Raw genomic sequence first — 13,445 nt, forward strand, 5'->3', positions numbered from 1 at the left:
TAAGGAGGGAAGAAGGCAGAATCCTACTAGAATTCTCCAGGAATCCTACTAGGATTCATACCTTGTAATCCTACTAGAACTCCTCCTTGTAACCGACTAGTAATCCTGCTCCCTGGAGTATATAAAGGAGGGTAGGGGTCCTTAGATCGGTAGGCGAAGACCTTATAGAACCACCTCAGGTGAAGACCTCATAGAATCACAAGAGAGGACCATCTCAACATCAAACAACACCCAAATACAGGGTGCAATATACAACACCCAAAACAGGACGTAGGGTATTACGCTACTCTGGCGGCTCGAACCTGTATAAATCTATGTCTTGTGTCCTCGCTTTTACCTTCGAGTTCCAGGTCCAGCGATCCCCCACCAACCAATCTATTACCTTAGGATACCCCTTGGTAGGTTATCGGGTATAAAACACCGATAGACACCGTCACCGAGACGCACGCATCCCACCGGTTCTCATCACTTGTCATCCACCGGAGCATCACCGCTGCATGGATCTTGACCCGACCGCCGTCACAGCCACCATCTTCGATTCCGGCCATCCCTGAGCACTTTCCCCGCCGGTGAGCACCTCTGCACGAAGCCCTCTACCTCCTCTATCTCCTGCGCCACCCATCTGAACCCCTAACGCGTCGGACAGCCGACGATTGAACACCCCGCTGCTTCCACACCGCAGGCAGGCGCCCCTCCACCACTTGCCAGGGCCTGCCCCGCCCCTTCCCGCACCGCCGCTCGCCAAGGTCCGCACTATCACTCGCTGGCAACTGCGCGAGCGGTGTGGCGACTTCGCGTGGGGGCCGGAAGCTACCGTCGCCGCCGGGCCTGGTGCCTTGGCAGCCTCTGCCGTTGGAATCGGGTACGGTGTGGGCGAGCTGAAATCAGCCAGGACCGGGGAAACATGGGGGACAGCGGCAGCTGGCGCGGGGGTGAGAGGCGTGGGTGCGGCTGGAGGCGCGTGGTATGGCCGGCATAAGAGAGAGAGAGGGAGAGGAGAGAAGAAAGAGAGAGAAGAGAGAGGAGGGATAACAAGTGGGCCTACCACCACGTGGCGTCCACATCAGCAAAACCACCCACCAAAACCGTCCGATGGTCAAATATGAACGATTTTAATAGTTGGATGGCCAAAGATTTCTGGTTTTGCGATTGGATGGTCAAAATCAAAGTGAGGTGATAGTTGGATTGTCAAAAATAGACTTCTTCCAAAAACCTACGTTGTGCGTGAAAAGTGTACTTTAGACTTGCAAATGTAGTGTCCAGGCTGTATTTAAAACTCAATTGTTATTTGTGCACCATACTTCACCTTTTGTATATCATGCTAACCAAACATACCCTATGTAGATCTACTCCCTCCGTTCCAAAATGTAGGTCATTTTAGGTTTTTAACGGTTCATAGATATTATTATGTACCTAGATATAGACATAGTGTATGTCTAGGTGCATAATAATATGTTTAGGTGCATAATAATATCTATGAACCTAGAAAAGTTAAAACGACCTACAATTTGAAAAACAACCTACAATTTGAAACAGAAGGAGTACTAAGCTTTAAGTTTGTGAATTTTGGAGTATCATGTTAAACCCTATGTCATTTTATTAACTCTTGATTCGCTAAAGTTAGTAAATTGCATCTTCTAGAAAGTACATAAGCAGCAACAGTCGTTTCGTGTCTTTTTGGGTGTTCCTGTTCAAGTCATCCTTGCCGGTGGTCAGATTTGTTCTGATGTCACCATTAATGTTTGTGTTGTATGTTCATGGGGCCTGTGGAAGCTAGATTCGTGTCTCCAAATGCCGCATTGAACTGTTAAAGACATCTAAAATATGGCTTGCCTTTATCAAGATGATATCTCTGTGTGATAATTGGTTGGAACAATCATGAATCCAATAGAGAGGATACAAGATCAGCAACACATCGCACATTCTTACAACTACCTACACATTGCGACGGCGGAAGAGAACCATACTACCTAGCAAAGCACTGACCAAGCTACAGAAATAGACATCTTGCAAAACCCAACATCAAAGCATCCATCACTTCTGCTGTGGAATCTAGCGGGAAATTCAGCAGTGTCTACAACAGCACTATCAACATCTCCATTTTGCCAAGCCTTCACACCAAGAACTAGTTTCGCCCCTTCCTCGACTAAAACAACCTTTCGTGAGAGCAGAACATGGCCATCAGGCTTGAAAGTTACCTTATGATCCCCAGAATCAAGGAGCACTATATCTTCTTCACCCATATACTCATATGAGCGTAAAACCTTCCATGAAAATCAACATATCCTTCTGAATGACACATCTCAATCGTTGCCTCCAATGGTACATTCAGTTCTGAATACTTTACCTCTATCGTGCTACGCTTCGATGACTCAGTCCAAGTCTGAACTAGACCAGCCTTGCTTTTACTGAAGCGACTAGTGTATTCAAAATATACAGCACTTCAAATTTTTCTTTCTGATCCCAGAACTCTGAGCTCAACCTCAAATACTGGAGGATCAATCAATGCAATAGCACGACTGGGACCCGTGAGCACCAAGGATGAATCCTGCAAAAAAGTATTTATTCGGTATGAGATGCTACTCCATATTTACAGTACACAAGGTAAGGCACGAAAGGGAAGTTTGCAATGAACAGAGAGTGCACATTTAACAGAGTCATTGCAATGTTACAAGTGCATAAAAAGTTTATCACAATGATGTTCGAAAAAAGATGATGTAGGGGGAGATAATACCATAGGCAACAGAGACTAGTTGGCGAGTAGCCAAAAGTTAAAACAATGAACCAATACAAAACAAAATAGAAATGCAAGTGACAATGGAAAGGAGAAATGGATAGGTAGAAATGGACAACATTTTAATGTAAACATCTGAAATTGTAGGTCATGATCGGAAACGTCCTTTTATCGAAGGTACCCTTGTAATATCCTAACATTTTCTTCCATTTGGAAGAAAGATTGATGATTCGCAGGTACTGCAGTTTTGTTTATGGATAGTATATGAGGTATTCAATCTAACTCACATGCACAAATGAACCACAAATAATTTGGTTCTCAACACATATTCCACGAAAGCAAACTGCCATCATGTATAAAAAAAATCTTGGCGTACAATCAAGCAACAAATTTGATCAGCCAATGACAGTTTAGACGTTGAAAAGAACTGCAAATGACTTGATAAACGAACATTTTAGCTTGTTGTGGTCTCGGGAACAAACTAGATATTTCCTAAAAAATGAAATTCAATAAAAATTGAACATAGCCTGCGGACACAAATTTCATTCGATACTGCGAATGCATATCTTAACTGTCAGAGTGGCACTTTACTATTAAAGCAGTCGATATGCAATACAAATTAATTCTAATAAGTCAATCTATTAAATTGAATAAGTTATAATTTGCATACTGTGACATCCCAGCTCATGGTCCAATGGACCAAAAATCGGGTACTGTAGCGGCGTGCTACTGTAGCAGCCAGGACTTTAGTCCAAACCGGAAGTGGACAGCCAGCTAGACCAGCTTAAATACCGGGGTCGGAAAGTGTATTAACTCCGGTTAAAATTTTTTACGCAAAATGAGAATGGAAGTGTAAGTGGATCACTTGTTTAGAGTGGGTCTTTAGCCATATTTCAGGTCACTGCAGTGGATTTGACTGGACATGGTAATGTAAGTGTGTGTGTGTTAAAAGCAACGACAACCATTGCATCGGGTCTATCACATATTCACGTACCTTCGCATTGAGGGTTCTCCTCGGAGCGATCAAAGAGGACATTTCGCTTGTGATCCATGGAGTCACGTACGGCATCTAGGCCAAAGACCCGGATGGGCCACACTCGAGACCATAAATCGTAGGGGATAGCACCGAATCGCGGTGGTCCTGAATCCGTGTAGCGCATGGGGGCCAATGTCCGACCCGGCTGCAATCGAACCGCGGCAAGTCGGTCAGTTAATTCCTCTCTTTTCCGTTATAATTTTGCAGGATTGATAAGATCAGGATCGGGTGGAAAGGGAACACGAGAACGCAGCGTAGAGCAGCAAGGAACTAGGTATATAAACGTACTGGTAGCCGTCAATGGCCCCAAGTGCGGGGACGTGATCTCCTCCCAAAATTCGCGGAATCCCTTCATACCTTCGAGTTCCCGCTCCTTCTCATCTTCTGCGCGTGGCCTCTTCGTCACGATGGCCTCTCCGTGATCTTTCTCAATCATCTCTTCTCTCGGGGAGGACATGCCGACTTCCATCGCCGCCGCCGCGAGGCTTCGACCCTTTTTTTTTTTTTTTGAGCCTGTTCGTTTAGGTCCTTTCCGAGCTGGTTGGGCTGGAATCGACCCAGCAGGCCAGATAGGTTAAGGACTCCTAGCAGGCCCATGAATTTACTAATTGCCGTTCTTTGGGCTGCGGGAGGCAATTGCATGTTGGGCCCGCGGTCGTTCGGCCCAAAATCTTTTAAAAAAACGCTGCTAGATTTTTTTTTTAAAGGCGATGTGATCGGAAAAATTCGCGTGCGCGCCGAAACAGGTCACACACTGGGCGCATTGTTTTGGTATTCATGCTTAGTGGCAGCCCATAGAGCGTCAGCTTTCAAACATTTTCAGCAAATTTTAATCCATTTGCTTGCGAAACCAGTTGCTCTAGTAGAATCTAGAAGAGTAGCCTCCCGGCGTTTGACCGCTTCAACCTCCCTGCTTCCTGCCTAGAAGACAAGCTGCTTGTAAACAATCCTACATGGATGCATATGCATCATGCATGCAAAATGGCATACTGCCACTTCCATATGGATTTCGTACCTGCCCTAGATGTCGTGTAACACGGCGCTGGTTTGCCGCCGGGACACGTAATCCCCCTGCTGGAGTAATTATGTAATCTTATCCACGCCGCAAGCACGCACGCAGTGTCGGACAAGCTGTGTGCGTATACTTGCATATGAATAAGGGGGTGTATGTTTCTTTATCACCTCCAAAAATTCCTGTCACATCAAATATTTAGATACTAATTAGGAGTATTAAATATAGGCTAATTACAAAACTAACTGCACAGATGGAGACTAATTTGCGAGACGAATCTATTAAGCCTAATTAGTCTATGATTTGACAATGTGATGCTACAATAAACATGTGCTAATGATGGATTAATTAGGGTTAATAGATTCGTCTCATGAATTAGCCTCCATCGGTGTAATTAGTTTTATAATTAGCTTATGTTTAGTCCTCCTAATTAATTAGTCTCCGAATATTCGATGTGACATGAATTTTAGTCAGGACTGAAGATCCAAATACCCCTAATACTCATTTTTGTCTAGCTTCTTGCTGACACTGCGATCAGTGCTAGCTATATCCATTTGCACAGAAGGCGTATCGGTACGGATCACGTAGACGTGAGCTAACTGTGTGTGTGTTATCGTCAGGGACATTTTGCCAACACCATGGGACATGTTGGGAATCCATACATGCCTCCTCCCACGAATTTTTTGTTTAACACATGGACAGGGACTCGATCAAGGACATGAGCGCGTACGTGGGCGCGGCACCTGTCACCAAACACGAACTACCAGTCTGCAGAATGGATCCTTCCATCCATGCCATCCCTTTGCATATATGCATATATATACAAAGATGCACAAATCATCCAGAAAAAAAGGTGAGAGGGAAACGGCGTTCTCGATGATTTGTTTGGTCGATCGAAAAGTGAACAGCGTACGGCTCCAGGGCCGGTTCATTCAGCTTTAATGCTTGGTGATACGGAAGGTGAAACGTGCGCCACTGCTCTGTGTTTTTACAGGGACAGCAGTGTGGAGCAAGCCTCCGTGCACCGGCGGGCCGGAAAGGGCAATGCGTGCCGGGCCGGCGGGCGGACGGGGCGGTTGAACAGAATTCAGCCGGGGTAGTTGGGATATATATGGTTGCTCACTTGCTCGATCATCTCTCTCTCTCTCGTATCCTGCAGGGGCTTTAGCTTTGCGCGTGCACGTTTGCCCAACTAAATTTCCTCGCTTCTTCCGGTGCCTTCTCGTTCACTCACACTTCAACCCGGGAGGCTCTGGACGCCGTGTCGTCGCGACCCCGAGAGTTACGTCGCTTCTTCTATCTATAAATCCACAAGACATGTCGTCTCGCTGCTGGTGCCCACGTCCGTCCGTCCGTCCTCCTGGAACGCACGCGGCGCTCATCAGCTCGTCGCGATGGAGAACCTACAAGGAGGAGACGACGAGTCGCACGGGTTCTCCGGCTTCCCCTACTTCTCCGTGCCGTCGACGCCAGTGCTTGACGCGCCGCCGCCGAGCTTGTCGTCGGAGGATGACAACCAGCACGGTACCCTCGCCTCACTCCAGCAGGCGGCGTGCAACGGTCTTCCTCCTCTGGGCCCTGATCAGCTGGCGGCGCCGCCGATGATTAATCTCCCGCCGATGGTGGACTGGTCGTCGCTGATCCAGCAGGCCAGCCTGATGGGGGTCCCGCCCGTGCCAGGGCTGCAGCAAGCGGTCGTGCCGCAGTTGGACCAGAGCGGGGAGAACGATGGCGGCGGAGAGGGTGCGGGGAGCAGTGGCGGTGGTAAGGATAAGGCGGCGAAGGGCGGCGGCGCGGGGCGGTCGGGGAAGAAGAAGGCGAGCAGGCCGCGGTTCGCGTTCCAGACGCGGAGCGCCAACGACATCCTGGACGACGGTTACCGGTGGAGGAAGTACGGCCAGAAGGCCGTCAAGAACAGCGCCCACCCCAGGTTCGGTTTCTCGATATCTTAGCCCCGGCCCCCGACTATCCATTTGCACTGATCATGCATAAGCTTGTTGTATGGGTGCTTTGTGTGTGCATGTAGCTTACGTGTTTCGATCGGCATGCATATCATGTTGCATCCAACACATCATGACATGAGCATCATCTCGTTAAAAATTAAAATTAAGAAAACGAATGGAGGTTCAACGCTCCCGAACTAACATTATGGGCATGTTAGTGTGAGCGCTAAGCCGTGTACTCGTGTGCGCGTCATCAGCTTGCATTGCCTTCACATATATCCCAGGCCTGATTATTTAGTTGGATATGGTTTGCGCATGCATGATGCCGTTGTAGCTATGGCTACGCCCGCCATGTAGCTCGCCAAATTTCTATCTACACATGGCTGTCCGCATGTTAAAGTAACCACATGTCGTTCATCGATATGTAGCTAGCTAGTCGCTGGAAAGACGATGTCATCCGTCCATAGTTTCATTTGTTTTCATACGGTAGACAGAGTATGCAACCCACGCACGCTGTGTACGTAGCGATAACACACGTCCTACAGAACAAGAGACAAAGACTGAAATTGGAGAATTACTCAGTCAGTATGAACGCCCGTATCCACACACCTGCAACGGCGAGTCCAGGGCCACCGCTAACCAAGCCCAAGCCAGCATCTTCAGCTCGAGTGACCCCGCCTCCACCGCTGCTAAGATGTGTGGAATATTGATATTCGTCGTATTCACGTACTAAATATTCAACTTTAAGTACGAATATTGAATGTTCAAATTCGAATGCAAACTATTAATTTGAGTGTCTGAAACCTCTTCAGTCGGACGAACGGACGGTTCCCTACCGGCAACGATCGAGTTGAGCCCTATCATCTATCGGTGTTTCTTTTTTTCCCAAAGTTTTCCTCAAATAAAAGGATCAACCACTAGATAAGATCTAGAGGTTGACCGTTTTATAGTGATTAAGCAATGGATTACTATTTGGTTGCTGGTAATAAGGGCGGGAAAGCTCTAAAATGGAGCGGCAGCGAGCACCATCGCCGTGGACAAGATGAAGTCTGCGGTATGATATGAGATCATTAGTTATGATGAGATGATCATGAGCCGAAGCATATTTTAGATGGATTATGCAAAAACATGCCCTGCCCCCATTTCATTAGAAATAAGACCAGAAACACCTAGCGGTTTAAGTGCATTACACCAGGGAACGAAGGCACATAGCGCCAAGCTAGCTGACTACCTTCAGCAGACAACCCAAGACGCTATTGCAAAAGCAAACATGGTACCATGCATCAAAGTAGAAAGAACGAAAACGAAAAGTTCAGACGCCGTTTTCCCGGCAGCAGCAGCTCCGGCGTACATCCTTCTAGCGGTCATCTTTGTTGGATCTTCATACATTCAGCCACGCTGACCCCATCTTGAGCTTCTTTATGCCGAATTGATATCAAATCAGCCGCATTTTCTACATAGAACTCTCCCCGTTTCTAAATATACGGCGTTCATGATAAACTAATTAGTTTAAAACAAATTAATTATAAATTTATTCTAAACATTATATTTTTGATACGGACTTAGTAGTATAACAGAATGATTGCACGTGAACATATATGCACGCATCCACGGATAGACATGTACGCTAGCCTGTTCTCGCAAACTCTAATATCGGAATACTTACATCTTCTGCATACAATTCTTCAGTTAAATTCAGTTCTACTACATGTAATAATTAAGATTGATGCATTAAGGCTAGTCTCAGTGCATAGTTTTATTGCATTATCAGTAAGATTCGGAACTAGGTAACTGTGCCGGTTGAGTTTTATGAGGATGAAACTCCTCACGTATATGATGGAACTCTCCCTTCTCTCATAAAGACCTTACCAAATTAGCAAACTTGCTGATGTGATATGAAATTTAATACCTATATAACTTTTCATGAAACTCTCATTGAGATGGGTCTAATAATTACTGGTGCCGACGACATGCAGGAGCTACTACCGATGCACCCACCACACGTGCAATGTGAAGAAGCAGGTGCAGCGCCTGGCCAAGGACACGAGCATCGTGGTCACCACGTACGAGGGCGTTCATAACCACCCCTGCGAGAAGCTCATGGAGGCGCTCAGCCCCATCCTAAAGCAGCTCCAGTTCCTCTCGCAATTCTAATCTATGCTTGCTTAATTAACTCTGGCCATTATGATGCACAAGCGGCCTCCAAAACGGGCAAAAGCAAGCAATTTAATATATATACCTCACCAAATACACATTTGTAGATTGTAGTATTGCACAAGCCTAGATGTGTAATTAAGTAAGCCAAACTGTGGAAGGGGGAAGAAAAGGAGAAAAATGTGCCTACCTCTCCCCAATACTGCTGATCACACATGAGATGTATACATGTTTAGAGAGAAACTGATCGTGTATGTAAATGTAACCCTTTGCGTGTATCAGTGTAAATATGCGCATCATGCATATTGAATTTCACAAATATATGTACACTGATGAACAAAGTATCCAAAGTCATTTTTCATCGCACATCTTGTTTAGATGTGCCGTATGTATGAATTTTAAAAATAATTCTAAGTGTGCAATCCAATTTTTAGATGTATATAGGTGCATCAAAATTCTCATTAACATTATTTCTGCCCTATCCTTATCTAGGGAAATTAACTTAGCTCGAAAAAACCATAATCAAATAAGCGTGAAGTAGAACCCATCTTGTATGTACTGAAAATTTACCAAGTCCACTTATAAACAAAGAAGTACCTCCATCATTTGAACCAATCATCTTGTCCTAAATGTCGTATATTTAAGAATGAGGGGAGTACTATTTACAGTGACAAAAGGTTACAACCTCCATTTCATTTTCAACAAGCTCGTCCTAGCGTCTCCCATCACCATGAAGATGCATGTGGTTTCATGGGAGAATGATTTGTTAGAAAGCAGACATCATATGGAAAGTTGAAAAATTAAGAAAAAATTGTGGTAGTTAGGAGTACAGTTATTACTTTATTTAAATGCATATTTTTCTTATAAAATGGAATTTTTTAGTTTTCTGATATTTTATTTTATTATTTATAAATATATAAAAAATACTAGATAGGTAGATATAACAAAATGTAATTATCCGCTCAAAAAGGGTACTCTGTACGTGTCAGTGTTTTATACTCGGCAACCTACCGAGGGGTATCCCGAGGTAGTAGATTGGTTGGTGGGGAATCGCCGGATCTGGAACTTGAAGGTAAAAGTGAGGACACAAGACACATATTTATATAGGTTCGGGTCGCTAGAGTAGCGTAATACCCTACGTCCTGTTTGGGGTGTTGTATATTGCGCTCTGCGCTTGGGTGTTGTTTGGTATTAAGGATTTAGTCCTCTGTTGTGGTTCTACGAGGTCTTAGCCTACCGATCTAGGGATCCCTACTCTCCTTTATATACTCAGGGGATGGGATTACTAGTCGGCTACAAGGAGGAGTCCTAATAGGATTACATGGTATGAGTCCTAATAGGATTACAGAGGAATCCTAGTAGGAGTCCGTCTTCTTCCTTCCTTGCGGGCACTAGAGATCTATCCCTGACAAGCCTCCGAGTGCTTCATAGCCGGATGTAGTAGTCTTCAAGTACTTTTAAGACCCTCGCCGAGTAGTTTTTGTGCTCCTTGAGTACTTTATCTGGCTGAATCTTCAAAGTTCCTCAAATCTGTCATGAGGCTATGGTGTGCTCAAGTCCTGATAGTCTTGATTTTGTAATCTTCATCTTTGGATTGTGATATGGAAGGCGGAGAAAGTCGCACTCCATATAGAGTAGCTCCCGAGCCTTAGGTTGAATCGAAAAATCAGGCTGAGGGTCAATAAAATCTTGAATCTTCTTTCTTCGTCTTGAAAAAATCAACTATTGGATGTAGCTTATCAGCCCCTGGGCTTTGGAATGACGAGGATCTAGCGAGCTTTAGTTTTCACGCCAGTCATCATCTGAGTTGTATTGTGGCATTTAGCCCCCGAGCTTATGCGCCAGGTGTCGGTATTTTATACCTGGCAACCTACCAAAGGGTATCCCGAGATAGTAGATTGGTTGGTGGGGGATCATCGGACTTGGAACTCGAAGATAAAAGCGAGGAAACAAGACACAAATTTATACAAGTTCGGGCCGCCGAGTAGCGTAATACCCTACATCCTGTTTGGGGTGTTATATATTACGCCCTATGCTTGGGTGTTGTTTGGTGTTGAGGATTTGGTCATTTGTTATGGTTCTACGATGTCTTCGCCTACCGATCCAGGACCCCTGCCCTCCTTTATATACTTAGGGGGTAGGATTACTAGTCGGTTACAAGGAGGAGTCCTAGTAGGATTATATGGTATGAGTCCTAGTAGGATTACAGAGAAATCTTAGTAGGATTCTGTCTTTTTTCTTCCTTACGGGTACTGGGGATCTATCCTCGACACCAGGTGAGCTGTAGAAACCACGTTGAGTAGTTATTTGGCACTTAGCCCCTGAGCTTGGAAGCTAGCTGAGCTATTTCGAGTAGCAATTGGCGCTTAGCCCCCGAGCCTAGGAGCTAGCGGAGTCATTGTAGGTACGCTGAGCGTCTTGAAGAGTAGTCGCCAAAGCTTGACCTGCAAAAAGAGATGCATACATTATGTAGTATATTTGTAGAATTTTGAAGATGCTACTGAATTTATTCAGTGATGAATGTAAATGTTATGGGTCATGCTCTTGTTTTGGCCATATTTCTCCCAAGTAGTTAGCCTGCTACGTTTAGGCTCTCAGTCCCTGTTTAGCCATTGTTAGTGCATATGAGATCTTTGTCTCGTGTACGTGTACTAGCACTACTGCTACGCGTCTGAGATCTTTGTCTCGTGCATGCTTCCTAGCATTTAGGCATGATAGAAGATCTGAGGCTTTCACGAATTAAGGAATGTTCTATTCGAGGACATTAGCGACCATTAAGAGTAGACATTTGTAAATAAGTAGTCGATATTGGGACAAAAAGATCGCGTGATTGCGCGTAAAGTAGTCGTTGAGACTTTTCTGCCTTTTGGCAAGGATAGCGCGTGTTACCGCGCATAGGATTTGTGCCTCCATTCAGTGCACCAAACCCGTGGCATAGCCTCCTAATTCGGTGTACCGAGCCCATAGTAGAGCTTCCGGAACTCATTGCACGAAACCCGTGGCGATAGCCTCCGTAATTCGGTGTACCAAGTCCTTGGCTGTCGGTTAATATGCCCCAGGAATAATTGGCAAAGTGTAGCTCTAATTTGCATACTTAGCAAGTTGCCCTGCATGCAGAAAACAAGCCGGAAAAATTATATAAAATAATAAAAAAGTGACTTAGCTTGATTCGTGGACGATTGTCAACGAAGCCGTGTTGATTGTTGATGAAGCCAACTAGTCGGAGTCGATTCCGACTAGTGGTGTAAGGTCTGTCCTCAACTAGTTTTCTAGTCCAGACGAGTAGTCGAAGTAGACCGTCCTCGACTAGTTTTCTAGTCCAGACGAGTAGTCGAAGTAAATTGTCCTCGACTTGATGCGCCCGAACGTCAGGGTAGCAGTGCTCGCGTATATTTTTTATGTACGTTAGGATATGATTTTGAGGTCTTGTGGTAGCCTTTCATGTACGTGTAGCACAAATCCCTCAAAATTACTTTTCACGGAGGGTAGTCGGAGCTGATTATTTGCTCAATCCGCGCGTAACTGTAACAGATCTTTATCATCTTGGGAATTATAGCGTGGGTCCCTCAGTCTGCCTGATCTCCCAACTTGAATCGAATTTGCCTCTGCCTTGATTGACGAGCCGCATGCAGCAGCCTGTGGCGGAAACCGACTCGGTCTTTGACTAGAACGCGGAGCGCGTAGATTCTGTCTTGGTGTAGATTTGTATGATCGGAACTCTAACTCGACGACTTGCTTCTTGTCGGGTAGATTGATCTTGATGATCCTTCAAGCTCGTCCGATGATCTTGATGATCACCTCTACCTAGCGCGTCAAGTGTCGGTGTTTTATACCCAACAACCTATCGAGTGGTATTTCGAGGTAGTAGATTGGTTGGTGGGGATCGCCGGACCTGGAACTCGAAGGTTACATAGGGCCTGTTTGGTTCCTTTGACTTATTTTTAGCACCCGTCACATCGAATGTTTAGATACTAATTAGGAGTATTAAATGTAGACTATTTACAAAATCCATTACATAAGTGGAGGCTAAACGGCGAGACTATGCTGGGGATCCTTTTGAGTCGATGTGTTGGCAAGGTGGCGCGGCACTGGCCGTTGCATTACGACGGCATAATTGGGCATGTATTAATATTACTATTGTTTCTTTTACACGCTTGTAATGGGTATTGTTTCTTGCTATTTTTTAATACGATGCCAAAGTATACTAAAAGGAGATGAATAGATAGCTTCATAAATGAATGTGGCATGCTAGCGGATATTCGAGGTGGATTTCATGGAGTTAAATTATTGGATTATCCGACTGGACTTACTGGAGGTTCTCGTTTGTTTTTGAAGCCAACACAAGGGACTATTTTGTTTCTTCCTACTTTGCAAACTTTTACATGAAAGTTTTATTGTCTTGTACTACAGACCAAACATACATTATCTTGTTCCAAAATGTTGATGTTCCTTCTTCCTTTTCTTTTGCTGATTAGCAACTTAATATTGTATGGGGTTCCTGTTCCAGCTATGCTGTTTGTCATAACGAGAGTAACCCTCATGAAGAACTCAACTACTTTTTTGAGG

The 13,445-nt window shown here is 45.0% G+C and overlaps 1 protein-coding gene across 1 annotated transcript; it reads left to right on the forward strand.

The window, feature by feature from the left end:
• The first annotated feature begins 6,103 nt into the window (after nucleotides 1-6,103).
• LOC101768562 (probable WRKY transcription factor 56) lies at nucleotides 6,104-9,245 on the forward strand. Its single transcript, XM_004969800.2, has 2 exons — nucleotides 6,104-6,712; nucleotides 8,702-9,245. Exons 1-2 carry the CDS (start codon nucleotides 6,177-6,179, stop codon nucleotides 8,877-8,879), a joined length of 714 nt encoding a protein of 237 aa, XP_004969857.1. The 5' UTR covers nucleotides 6,104-6,176; the 3' UTR covers nucleotides 8,880-9,245.
• The last annotated feature ends 4,200 nt before the right edge of the window (nucleotides 9,246-13,445 follow it).

Source organism: Setaria italica, chromosome V (genome assembly GCF_000263155.2).
Source record: "Setaria italica strain Yugu1 chromosome V, Setaria_italica_v2.0, whole genome shotgun sequence".
NCBI lineage: Eukaryota > Viridiplantae > Streptophyta > Magnoliopsida > Poales > Poaceae > Setaria > Setaria italica.

What these genes read in the sequence shown, in the direction of transcription:
- LOC101768562 (XM_004969800.2), top strand. Translation starts at nt 6,177, where the DNA reads ATGGAGAACCTACAAGGAGGAGACGACGAGTCGCACGGGTTCTCCGGC. An exon ending in AAGAACAGCGCCCACCCCAG is followed by an intron (nt 6,713 to 8,701) that starts GTTCGGTTTCTC and finishes GACGACATGCAG; the next exon opens with GAGCTACTACCGATGCACCC.